Genomic DNA, 12,852 nt, shown 5'->3' with positions numbered 1-12,852 from the left:
TGCACCAAGTAGATGCTCCCTAAATAAGGCACGTAAGTGCCTGGGGGGCTTAGCGGGTTAAGTGTCTGTTCTCGGCTCAGGTCACGATCCTGGGGTTCCCCCATCAGGATCCCTGCTCAGCAGAGAGTCTGCTTCTCCCTCTCACTTTACCCCTCCCCTTTGCTTGTGCTCTCTCTCAAATAAATAAATAAAATATATTTTTAAAAAGGTAACTGAATGCATGCAAACTAGGCATCATGGTCTCCTCAGCCCAGCTGGAGAGCCCACCAGAAGGACAACCACCCGCAAGAGGCAAAGGGGTAAAATACTTGGGAACCAAGAAGCTAGTTCTGCACCCAGCTGACCCCTCCTCTAGGAAGGCCTCCCTGATTTACATGGGCTGGAAAGTAAGCAGTATAGATCTGCTGCTCTCCCTCCCGGCTTATCACTGCCCCCCCCCCACCATGAGCAGTGGGAGTGTGTACTTGTCTTGTCTTTCTGGCTCTTGGGGGGCAGAGTTGGTCTTATTGTCAGTACAGTCTCAGTGCCAGGAACAGAGGCAGTGCTTAACAGATGTCTGTTAAGGCATAAATGGGATTCGATCCCTCCTTCTCGCTGGAAGCAGCTCCTACCTCCAGGAACACACCTTTACACCTGTTTGGTGTGTTCTCAGCTGTCTGAGCCCCATCTCGTGGGCTCACTGAGTCCTGTTTTTCTCCAGGCCCATCTCAGTCAAGGCCTTCTGGCTTAGGATGGCTCTGATGTCTCTTCCCTACAGCCTCTGCAGGTCTGGCCCCCCCTTCCACAGGGTTATGGACGGGGTGTGGGACACTCCAGGTTTCTGGATGATGCTACCCTCTCCAGCCCTGGAAACCTGCTTCTCACCCTCTGGGCCGTCTGTCAAGACGGGGTAGCGCCCATGGGGCACTGGAGAGGGAGCTTGGGATCCCTCCATGGCCGAGGATGGTTAACACTGGGTGTTCAGCCTGCTTCTCCAGATAAACTGTGAACGCTCTGCAGCCCTCGCCCAGGCTTTCCAACCGGAGGCCTGGAAGGGCACGAAAGGGGGTCTCTGACCAACAGTCACGATTTTTAAGGAAGGCTAATAATGTTTATTGCATGTTTCCCAGAGAGAAGGAACCCCTGGCTAATACAGTGTTCTAGCTCTGTCTGGAAACATGCCCATTCAGTGAGGTAATTTCCAGTCGCTAGCACTCTCTGGAATCCCTAGCAAGCAAGTATATGTCATTGGTTAAAAGAAGGGACATGATGACTTAATAACTGCCGTTTAATAAACAAAACCTTTGGAAAGCAAGGGCCTTGACGGAAGTGAAGAGCTGGGGGGCAGCAGGCCAAGCCGCTGGGCATAGGCTCACGGAGAGGCCTGGGGAGGGGAGGAGGGGCGCGTGCCTCAGGGGGACGCGGGCAGGGGTGTGACAGCTGGCAGCTGGAGCGTCGCAGGCACAGAGCAGGGAGTGGCGTCTGCATGCCTGTCGGGCAGGGGCAGAGAAGGATATTTTTGTGGTCAGTTGAAGCTTAAGAGCCGGGATCTAAAAGGGCAAAATGGACTAAAGAAGAGGCCAGGCTTAACCCGGACAAAATCTAAACAGCGAGACAGACAGACAGACTTAAAACAGACTTTTCTGGGCACTCATTTCATGCCGGTGCTGGTCTAAGCATTTCTTGAGCGCTTCTGCCAGGCCTGTGACGCAGACAGGAGGCCCATTCTGCAGAGAAAGAAACCGAGGTCAAGTGGCTTACTCAAGTTCACGCCTCTAGTAAGTGGCAGAGGCAGCACGTGACTCAGGCCGGCTGGCTCCAGAGCCCACGGGTCTCATCTCCCACAACAAGCCAATTAGCCAAGGGCTGGGTTTCACCGAAGCAGGCTCTGTCTGGATAGTTCGGCGATTGCCCTGTGGCTGTCGGCTGCTGCCTGGCCGCGCTTGGAGCGGGCAAGGTTGGTGGGGCTGCTGGTTCTGGGGGGCTGGGGTGACACCAGGCAAAGCAGAGGAGGCGCCCCAGGAGGCGGCCTGCGGTGTCGGTGCCGTGCAGGTGGGAAGGTAGGGGAGACAGGGAGGCGGCCGTCGGGGTTGTGCAAGCTGCCAGCCCACGCAGGCCGACGGCCCGGCTCGGGGGGAGGACTTCTCACCCCAGTGGGGCCTGCGCTTGAGTGTCAGGAGGGCATCGAGGCAGGATAAGGGGCCGCGGAGTGATCTGAAGCGGGGGCTGTGTGTGTGAATGAAGGAATCGGCCCGTGATTCTTCCCCCAGCTGAACGGATGGATTTTCTTGGGTGGCCCCTAAACGGGCTCGAAGGGCGCATTCCAAAGAGAGTCTCTGGAATGAAGAGCCTTCTGCAGAGGGACGGCTCCTTGGTGGCACGGAAGATGCAGGTCGTGGGCTCTGTCCTGGAGGCAGGAGCGTTTGTCACACGTTCCACATGCCCGGCCCTATGTGGCGCAAAGGCAGCTGGCCCAGAGCAGGGAGGCTCATTCTGGTCATTCCTGGATTGCCTGTGGGGCCACTCGTACGGCCACCATGAGTCATAATTCATCATGACCCCAAGCACAACCTCTCAGACTTGTAAAGCGTGGCTCTTCCCAAGGGGTCGGAGATGAAGGGAGGAGTAACGTGGCACCCTGAAGAAGAACGTGAGTTATATTAGGAAAGAACCTTTGGAGTCCTTTCCTATTTGCTCTAGAATCAGCTCATGGATCCTGTGCCTTTGGAAATACCCCGGTGATCTTCCTGAATAAGTGCCACGACCATTTTCATCTTGTTTTCCCCAGATACGAGGCCATTATTCCAACCAAGTGTGTTCTGAACTTTAGCCTGAGAATATGGCACAAAGTCAGAATTTTTCCAAGTGTGGGGCTGGCCGTGGCTCAGTCATGTGAAAACCAATGGGTATTTATGTGTATTTATGTAACCGCATACATATAGGCCTATCTCCGCAGAGACTGTTTCAAAGCATCCTTTAGTCGAGCACACAGACAGCAGAACACTCTGTGGAAAAAAGTCTAGCCTTGGAACAAGCAGACCTAGACCCTGCTTCCATCTGATCTCAGCCCTGCCCAACCACCCCAATGCCCTCTCCTCCTGCGGAAAATCGCAAACACCAGGATATGAATGCCTTGTATACACTATTTGCTCAATGAATCTCCCTCCATTTGGAGAAGCTGGATAAGGGGAGTGGAAAGAAACAGAGAGTCCTGGGCTCACTGCCTTTGTGTTGTAAGGAAGATGGACAGAGGAGGAGGAGGAAAGGAAGGAGGGAGAGCAGCAGGGATGACTGCCTGGGTAAATATGCCAGCTTCCTGGCCCTGTGTAAGTTATTTAACCTCTTGGAGGCTCAGTTTCTCTATCTATAAAATGGGGATAATAAGCTACCTTGTTCTGTCATTTTGAGGGAAAAAGACAATGTATAAAAAATACTAGCATGGGATGTCATTCACAGCTTGGTAAGGGTAGCTCCTGCCATGACCAGCCTCCCCCCAGCAGCTGTTTCTTTTTGGCATCTGGTCGACTCCCCTTTTACTCTACTGAGCTGGACGTAAGCACTATAGATGTATAAGCAAAAAGGTGAGGTTTCTTCTTATTTTCATCTTAAAAAAGCACCGATGAATTCATTAGGATGCCGTGAACGGCATTAGACGCCGTCTGACCACGAGACGATGTTTCTAACATTGGTGCTAAGGAGAACTGTGGGATAGGCCAGGCCCCAGGAACTAGGGCAGGTTCTGGGGCCGGCACTATTTATAGGCCCAAGCAGGAGGCAAACCGAGTGTGGCTATTTCTCTACCAAGGCTGGGCGTCCAAAACAAGAGTCTGTGGTCGTCAGGCGCCGAAACAGAGTCAAAAGCAAAAGTGACCTGTGGCGCTGATTTTCTTATGAGAGCGAGCAGGTGACGGGGCGAATAAGCAGGTCGCCGGGGTGTTTGGTCTCCAGCGCACCCCAGAGCCTGAGGTCCCGCCGCCCCGGTGTGGGGGCCGGGGGATGGTGGCAGCAGGAACTCTCTTCTCTCATTCGCTAAAATCCAGGTGATTCATCATTTTGTCTTCCTAGTCATCCAGAAAGGGTCACGCTTCCAAAGGCCACATTCCTTGGCAAGACATCCTTAACCAGGGCATTCTGACTTTTCAGAAAAAGGCCAAAGGCAACATCAGAAAACCATTTTTTCTGATTCGCAATAATAATAGCCCATTGATTAAACTTTCCCGTGCGCCCAGCACCCTACGTGGCACTTTCCGTACAAGTACGATTTTATTCTCACAACCCTAGGAGGCAGATGATATTTACGTCCATTTTACAGATGAGGAAGACGAAACTGACAGAGAGGAAGCGAAGACCCGGCCCCGAGTCCGCTCACCCCAGCGGGGGCTCCCACAACCCACCTCCCTGCTCTTCCCAGGTCTGCACCCAGTGACCTCCCGCTGGCGGCTGGAAATTGGGCCACAGTGGGAGTATTTACGCCGTGGAGACTGGCCAACAGTACAAATCGGGCCCCTCCTGTTTTTCTTGTCCTTTTTCAAACTGTGGAAGAACTGCTTGTTAAATATTCACCAGCCACTAAGTGGGCAGGGCCAGGATTCAAATATAAGTCTCTCTCCTCAAGTTCACGCTCTTTCCAGTTCAGTCCCAGGAGCACAGCGGCCCGCTCTCGCAGAGCCCTATGTGGCGGTGGGGTGCTGGGTCCTCAGGGAGCCGAGCGGCTGGGAGAGGGCTCACCGCTGGCTGAGCCCATGGGACCCCCAGGAGGTGCCCAGTATTACCAGTCAACACATCGGAGCCCTTCTTGTCTGTGCTGAGCTAGAGATTCAACTGAAATTACAAGGGCTGACTAAGCTGGCGACAGGATTTACGAGGTAATAATAATGTGCTCTCCTAAACGGCACTTTTCTTCTTCAAAGCATTTTATAGTCATTTACTAATTAGTCCAGGGCTGCACTCAGTATGCAGGTACGAGGCTTGATCATGGGCTCAACTAGCGAGAAGTGCTTGGAAACACGCAGGGGACCGTCACCCATTTACAAACCCCTGGGCTTCCGCAGCTGGCGGGGTGGGGGGTTGCAGCTAAACCTCGCGAGCACTGGTTTTGAATCCGTGGCCCTGGGAACACGAGGTGCCCATTGTCACCGTCTGCTGTTTGGTTTCCTCCTAAGAAAACCAGGCCAACCCTCCTCCTGTGCTAAAGGGGATCAAAGTGTGTTGTAATTCGTATAATCCTCCTGCTCACAAACCTCTACACAGCACGCCACCCTTCGCTAGGAAAGAAGACAGAGAAGCCCCCGCCCTGAGCGGCAGAGTAGGATCTGGAGCCGGGAGCCTGGGCTGAACCCCGCTTTTGCACTGACTGGCTGGTGGCTGTGGGTGACTTGCTTTACCTCTCTGATCTCGTTTCCTCATCGGTGAAATGGGGGCCACCCTGCCTGCTTGCTTGCTTTCTCCAGTCGGCTGTGAGACGCTCTGAGGTAAAGCGGGTGACAGCTATTCCTGGTCAGAGCGTGCCAGCTTTGCAGATGTGCAGACGAGTCACTGATAGCCCGGCTGGCCTATGCGTGTGGGTACCCCCCCGCCCCAGATCACACTGCTCACTGCTGGCGGCCGTCACGACTGCCGGGCTGTTGAAAGGCCAAGAGTCCCAGGCCGTGCCATGCGATCTCACCCTGTCCCCACATCTGCCAACCGCCCACTGCTGGAAGTGGCGCTGGGCTCCCCTACCGGGTCTGAAACACACCTGACGCAGTAGACTCTTGGCTCTGTGGGCCGTGAGCCCCATCCATGCCCCATCCAAGTGGGGGGGGCACATGGCCACAGCAGTCCTGAGGGACAGTGTCACAGGGCAGAGTGAGGGATGCATGGCACATGGCTGCGCTGAGGTCGAGTGGGCAGTCGGCTGCCCAGGGGCAGAAGAGATTCCAGGGTGGTCAGCCAGCTTAGGGCTCAAAGGGAGCCCCTGGGGAGTGTTACTGAAGTCCCCACGTCCCGGCCCCGACCAGTGAAGAACTGCTTCGGCTGAACTACAGGGGCGGCCCGAGCAGCAGCTCCCAGGGAGTCGGGGGGTTCCCGAAGAGGCCTTGTAGGACAGAGACGGGGCTCACTCGAGGTCAGACAGCTGGCTAAGGGCAGATCTTTGGTGTGGACACAGGGCACTGGACTTTTCTCTGTCACGGGAGTTCCCAAGGTTCCGGGGCAGGGGACAAAGTACCCACGGGTGTAAGAACCCAGAGTGGGGCAGTTGTTCAGCTGGTCGCCAGTCGGGGTGGGGCTTGTCTGAGCTGTTCTGCCTCCTGGGAGTATTCCTGGGTGCTAGAGGATCCAGGAAGGAGAGGGAACCCTCCGTGGTCCCCACAAGGACCCTCATCTGGTTCCCCTTCAGGCTCACACAGGAAAACTGGGTTCTAGGAACCACAGGGGGAACCAAAAGAACGGTGAGAGGCCCGTTAAACCCAACAGGTGGGCCGGGGCTTCACCTCGTCCGGGGAGGTCAGGTGGGCTAAGGGAGCGCGCAGGCCATGCAGGCCGCTGCTCGTTTCTCTCACCTCTGCGCGCCGGTCCTCCCTCCCTAGTGGAAAGCCTTTAGCCCGCAACCGTGCTAAGCGAGAAACTGTGAGCCTTGTCAAGGGGTCAGCTTGGCTGTCCTCAGCCTGTGCGTAAGCTAAGGGAAGTCCTGTGGTGGGAACAGAGACGCCTGGCCCCCACCTCCAGGTTTGCTCCCCATTTGCCAGGGGAGTTTCTGTAGCTCTTGGGCCTCACTTCTCTCTGTACACGTAAGAGAGAAGCAGGGGAGAGGGCCGGGGGGTGAAAACAACGGGGGTGTCTTGAGACCCCATCAGGCTGTGACAATCCACGAATACAGGACAGGAGGAACTTCCTTAGGGTATCTGCCCTGCTCTGTCCCTGGATGACAGCCAAGTGGCCTGAACCCAGCTGTCTCAGATACGCCAGTGACAGCACACAAGGCCCAACCTCTGTTTTCTAGGTATGATGCACACAGGGTTGCAGAAGCCCAAAGAGCTCGCCCGTCAGCCCAGGGAGGGCTGAGTGATGTGAGAGCGGGCTGGACGGAGTCACCGGCCCATTCAGCAAACTTTAATGACTGCCTCTGTGCACACGGTGCACACGCAGGGAGCTGGGGTGGGGGGCAGGGCTGGAGGGGGTGCTGGGTCCTATGTGCTCCTGAGCAGCGGCCAGGGTCCTGGCTGGCTGGGAGGCTGAGACCACGCAGAGAGGCCAGATTCACTCAGGCAGCACCTTTTCCAATGGAGAGCAGCCCCAAGTGGGAAATGCTGGGGAAATCACACACACACACACACACACACACACACACACACACACGACACGTATTTCAGGGAAAAATAAAGGCGAAGGGGTTTTCTTCTTGACACTTAAATGAGGTCTCAGAGAGAAAGGCTTTCTTGAAATCGGGGTGTGTGCATTTGTGATGTCTTACTTTCCCCGGAAAAGAACTGTTGTCAGAATCTGTGATTTTATTTCTTCCAACTACGAAGTATACCGAAGGAAACAAAGAGGGAGCGGCCAGAGGTGGGGGCCCGAGGGCCCAGGTTAGTGCCAGCTGGCTTCGGTCTGGGTTCCGGGCAGGGCGTGCAAAGCTGCTGCGCGAGCAAAACGCTACCATGAAGGCATTCCAAGTGGCTTCCAGGAAGCGGCCATATGTGCTGACACGCATGTGGACGGAGCAGTCTGGCTGGCCACCTCTCAATGCTGGTGTTTCCTAGAGCTTTCCATTGGCAAACGCTGCCTCCTGGAACTGAGGGACAAAGGTTTTGAAATAAGCCCTGGTGGGAAAGAGGGGGAGAAGAAAAAAATTGCGGTTAGCACAAACAACTTGGAAAAAAGTGCAACTCAGAGCTTTCAACCTAACTCAGAACAGTTGTTACTTATTGTTCATGCCTCTTGAATTGGATTTCCCTTCCCTGCTGATGCAAAACTCTCTGGATTTTTCCAAGGGAGGTGCAAGCAGTTCACTTCTGTACTATCGTGCACGGGTCTTTCAAGGGCCCGTATGCAGACTTTCCAGGCTGCCAGGTCCTGTTAGACACCAGTACGCGGGCTCCCTCTGCCTCTCCCAGGCCGAAGACGAGGGCCCGACCCCCGCGACAAGCCAGAGAGTGGCCCAGCCAGCCACCTTGTCGTTTCTGTGACCAGAAATATAAAGAGAGCTGTACTCTTCACTCGGTTGGATCTTTGACTTCATACAAAGAGGGTCTAATAAAAAGGGTTTCTTGTGTTTCATGGTCTCCATTTATTTCCAAACATATGTGCAGTCTGGTCTGCTGGAAAAAAATCCAGGCTGGGTATCAAGAGAAGTTTCCTTGGCTGCTTACAGAGAGGTAAAGGATCTGGGGCGGACCGTCTGGCCTTTCTGGCACCCAGATTTGAATCGGTAGAGATGGGCTCCACATTCTGCATGGGCCTGCTCTGCCAGGCACGGTATGCGATGCCCGGGGCTGCCAGAGGACCTGGACAGGGCCCCTGCCGGCAGCAGATCCCAGTTTAGAGGAGCAGACCAACACATTGTAACACCAATTGAGGCGGTGAGGGCATCTATGGGGGTACCGTGAGGCGCTGGGCTGAGGTAGGGGAAGCATTCCATGTTCCAGGCAAGAAACACAGCAGGAGGAGGGACTGGTGGCAGGAAGCGGCCCACTGTGAGCCGGGAACTCGAAGCTCTGCAGGAAAACAGCAGGTGAGGTAGGAAGTGGAGGGGCAGGGTGGTACCTCTTGCCCCTGGTCACCCTGCTTGCCACTTACTTGCTTCTCCCCAGCACTGTTCTCACACGAGGCCAGAGTAGTCACACCCTACTTGTCTGAGTGGCTCACTTGGAACCGTGACATGAACCAGGAAGGGCCACCTAGAAGCCCGGTCACCACCAGTACCACCAAGGCCCCCAAAAGGCTCCGCCGGTGCAGGAATGAGTAGCCCTGCACAACTCAACAGGCCCTGGGGTCCCCCAGTGCAGTCACACGAGACCTGACGGCCTGCTTGCTGCCCCAGCACCAAGTCAACCGCAACCTCTTTCACACGGGCCCTGGCCTCCGCGGGCTCCCCTCTCAGGGAGCCGTGCCCCAGGTGACACCCGGCATTCTAGGTCTACCTCCCTTCTTGCCATGCCCCTGACGAACTCTCTCTCTGGAACCCTCCTGTCTCGCCCCCCACGCCCCTCACACATGGTGCTGTTCTCAGACTCACCCTCTTCGGCACAGAACGACCCTCACTTCTCCCAGGAACTTCCAGTCCCACATTCCAGCCACCTATGGGTGTCCCTGCAGTTTAATCCGGTGCCCCCCAAATGAAGGGCTCCTCCATAACATGTGTCTGAACGTGCTTTGGCCCATTTGCATTTCTGTGCCCGAATCCTGTTTCTACCTCTCCCTAAAGCCCCATGGTGAATTTATCCTGAAGGTTCGTCTTCTTCCTCCACAATGTCCCCTCTATCCTTCGTGACATGCCCTGGCTCCTGGTCTTGTCCTTCAACAAAACTGCTGCTGAAGGCTGTCTCTCCCCTGGACACAGGCGGACTTGGGCTTTCTGTTGCAACCGAACACATTTTCTTGAAGTGTGGTTGTCTGTCACTCCCCCAACCAAGACCCTGCATGTTCCCCAGACGTGCAGCCTGGCACTCAGTGGTTTTCACTATCTGGCTCCAACATGTCAAAGAAATCGTTTTTGCCCTTTCGTTACATTTTTAGGCTCACGCACCCCTCCCTTGAAAAGCTAAAAGAACGAAGGATCCTCTCCCAGAAAAACTGCACGGAAGTTCCCCGCCCTGCAACTGGGGGCATTGGGAGGATGTCACAGACCCCCCCAAAGCCCAGGCATGGTCCAGGATGCAAGCCCCCTCCTCCAGTCAGGCCACCTGCTCTTCTTCTCATGTGCCATTTTCCACTTCATGCTCAGGCCAAGTGCGCTGGCTCCTATCAAGTCTTCCCTGGTGACCAAGAAGTTCTCTCTCTGCCTACAGACAGTCTCTGTGCTTCTCCCGGTGTCTGTCACATACGCATATGTGGTACTTGCCAGCCCACGGACAGCACTCAGTGCGACCTCAGTGGCTGTCATTAACATATCTACTGATGGCTGCGGGTTTGTAAAATGTTAAGGCAGGTCCATGACCTGCTACTAAAAAGAGAGACGTAGCCTCTGGGAGTGGACAAAAGTGGTATCTAGGTACAGAAGAAGAAAACGCAGTCCATTCTCAAACTTCAAATTATGCCAACAGTTAGTGAGAAAGAAGGATAAAGGTCCCTCTTCCATCCACATCCTGCTCGACGCGGTCCTGAGCCAGCCCAACGGTCACCATCTCTGAGCTCAAAGCCCCTTTCCGCCAGCTGCACGGCTACACTCGTCCTTCCGGCCCAGAGCCACTGCGATGAGGCCGAAGCCACAGCCCCAGAGCGAGGCTGGGTGGCCAAGGGAAGCTCTGGGCTGTGTTCGCCCGGTGAGCAGGGGTGATGAGCCCACCCTGACATGATGCTTGCATGGGACCATGTGGGCAGGGACCCTGCCGGCTGTCTGCCACCACCCACAAATGCAGGACAGTCCTCCCTCCCCATTCCATCCTCTGCTGTTAGCCCAGTGACACACACGCGTTCACCGGAGAGGAGCCTGGTGGCCCATCCTTGAGGGTCAGCGACAGACAGGCCGCTGCCAACGTCCACTGCCTTTGCACTGCTGCTTCAAGTACCCCATGGCATGTGACCGACCCAGGCACCCCTGCGCAGGGCAGTGTCCCCACCCCAGGGTACAAGCTGGCCCCACAGCAGGCCCCTGTGAAGGAGCTCGATGGGGCTGCCTGATACTGGGGCGCGCCCTGTGGGGCACGGCGCGCTCCCCGCACCTCCGGCGCTGCAGGCCCAGGGTCACACGGCTCCTGAAGCAAATCTGATCCACTCAGTTTTTCCTTGGAAACTTCTGGGGTAGGGGCTGCCGTACTCCCAGCTCCTCAGACGGAAAGGTCTTGGCGAGAGGGAGCCTGCTCTAGAGAAGCTCTTTCCTCCTTCAGAAAGTTCTGAAGTTTCCTGTTCTGTCCTGGGCTTTCCCTGCCAGGGTGAGCCGCGTGACGCCAAGGGGAAGCAGTGTGGAGAAGGGCTGTCGAGAGCCATGAGGCTACCAGCTGTCGTCAGTGAGCGCTGCTCCGCTGCCTCCTCACGAAGTCACTTCAGGGAGACGGGGGAGGCGGAAGGGGGAAATGACAAGCGGCTCCCACCCAGTTATAGATTTTTTGTTTTTAAGGCTGTTTTCATTTATTTCACTCTTTATCAGAGAAACTGGAGAACTGCCCAAGGCATACCTTGCCAAAGGCACTGGTTATCTGCCACCTTTTAAAAAACTCTTTGACCCAAAGACAAAATGCATGGCAAGCTTTAAAGCGTGGTGGGCTGCGGGTGGCAAAGGGCCCGTCTCCTCACCTCCCGCTCACGGCCAAGAGGAGCTGTGGGGAGAGAGGCCCTGAATCAGTTAAACTCATCATTCTATCCATTCACACTGGAAGGGCATTTATTTTTAGACCAAATTCGAGCTAAATATGCCTCAGGACAAAGTAAGGTTCTGACCCTCTTCACTGGTGGTGGTCCCTTTGCTCTGGGTGTTATGAAATCACAGCTCAGGCCAATCCCAGAGTCTCAGGTGAGAAGAATAAAACCGGAAGAACTGACCCCAAGCTGAAGAAAAGCTGGGTAGGTTTTCCACGATTTCAGAGCAGGAGTGGCCGGGCAGGGAGCGAGGCAGACAGACCCCTCCGGCCAGGAGTCAGGGAACGGGGTGCTCCGCAGGACATCTCTCCCCTCTCCAGGCATCAGGTTCCTCACATACCAAGCAGGGAGCTAAGTCTGGTGATCCCCAGGCCCTGTTGGCTGCGGGCGTGCAGGACGAGGCAGTGCGTGTGGTGTGCGCGCTCGAACCAGCCACACCTGAGTTCCTGGCCCAGAACTGCCCCTGCCTGTATTGCTTGGGCAAGAGACTCACCTCTTCAGCTTTAATTTCTTCAACTCTAAAAGGGGGAAAATAGCCTTACATTGCCTCGAAGAGTAATCCTCATCAGGATTAAATGAGATGGCCCAAGTCAGCCTTGGCCCGGTGCCTGGTTGAAAAGATGGTTGGTAGATGTCAACAGCTCCCATCGGGACCAAACTGGGTCTGAGGGCAGAGGATGTGAGTCTGTGGGAACAGCCAGAGCATGTATGGCTGCAGAAGAGCGAGCCCCTGTGTGGAAGAAGGGGGCCTTGGGTGCTGCCCTCCGTTCATCCCTTCTGCCGTGGCTTCTTGGCTAACTTCAAACTTGCAGAGCACTGTGCATCTCCTGAAAACCAGTCCAGGGCTGCCGGCGGCATACCTGGGCTGTCTAAGGGTGAGCTGTGTGCTGAGAGGCACCTGCAGGCTCTGCTGTCCTTTGCCCAAGCCTGCTGGCTCTGCTCCTGTGCCAGGCTCTGGTTAGGGAAGGGGTGGCAGCTGGGAACTAGAGGGATGTTTTAAGAATCCTGGGGCTCTGGATGCCCATGATGGGGGTATATCAAAGTGGGCTGGGGCCTGCAACAGATCTTCTGTTCAGGGCAGTGGTATGGTAAGGGGGAGACGGTGGGTCAGGTGGAAAGAGTCCTGAAGCATGAACAGAAGACATGGGCCCTAGTCCAGGCCTTGGTTTGGTGTGTCCTCTGGAACTGGGACTCAGTTTCCTCACCCGTAACAGAAAGATTTATACTTCATGGTCTCTTAGTGCCACTCACTACGGTTATAAGATATCCATGCGACGACCCTGAGCAAGCCACTTAACTACTCTGTTACATGAGAGCCCTAGCCAAGCCCAAGGCCAAGGGCTGGCACAGCACAGTCGCAGGAGGTGGCAGGGCGGCGAG

General features: G+C 55.5%; 1 protein-coding gene and 1 long non-coding RNA gene across 5 annotated transcripts in view; one reads left to right on the top strand and one right to left on the bottom strand.

The window, feature by feature from the left end:
- The first annotated feature begins 4,308 nt into the window (after positions 1 to 4,308).
- LOC309871827 lies at positions 4,309 to 7,778 on the top strand. The gene is made up of 2 exons (XR_014315507.1): positions 4,309 to 4,844; positions 5,248 to 7,778. It is a non-coding gene; the product is annotated as an uncharacterized lncRNA (long non-coding RNA).
- BABAM2 (BRISC and BRCA1 A complex member 2) overlaps positions 7,450 to 12,852 on the bottom strand; it is a 404,982-nt gene continuing 399,579 nt past the window's right edge. For all 4 annotated transcript variants that reach the window (XM_082745160.1, XM_082745162.1, XM_082745163.1 and 1 more), the window contains one exon: positions 7,450 to 7,778. In XM_082745160.1, coding sequence (XP_082601286.1) covers positions 7,715 to 7,778 — 64 coding nt within the window. In that variant the 3' untranslated portion in view covers positions 7,450 to 7,714. The remainder of the gene's footprint in view (positions 7,779 to 12,852) is intronic.

The sequence above is a fragment of the Mustela nivalis genome (genome assembly GCF_964662115.1).
Source record: "Mustela nivalis genome assembly, chromosome: 8".
NCBI lineage: Eukaryota > Metazoa > Chordata > Mammalia > Carnivora > Mustelidae > Mustela > Mustela nivalis.
The sequence above is the reverse complement of the archived record's forward strand: the minus strand, read 5'-3'. Positions and strand labels throughout refer to the sequence as shown.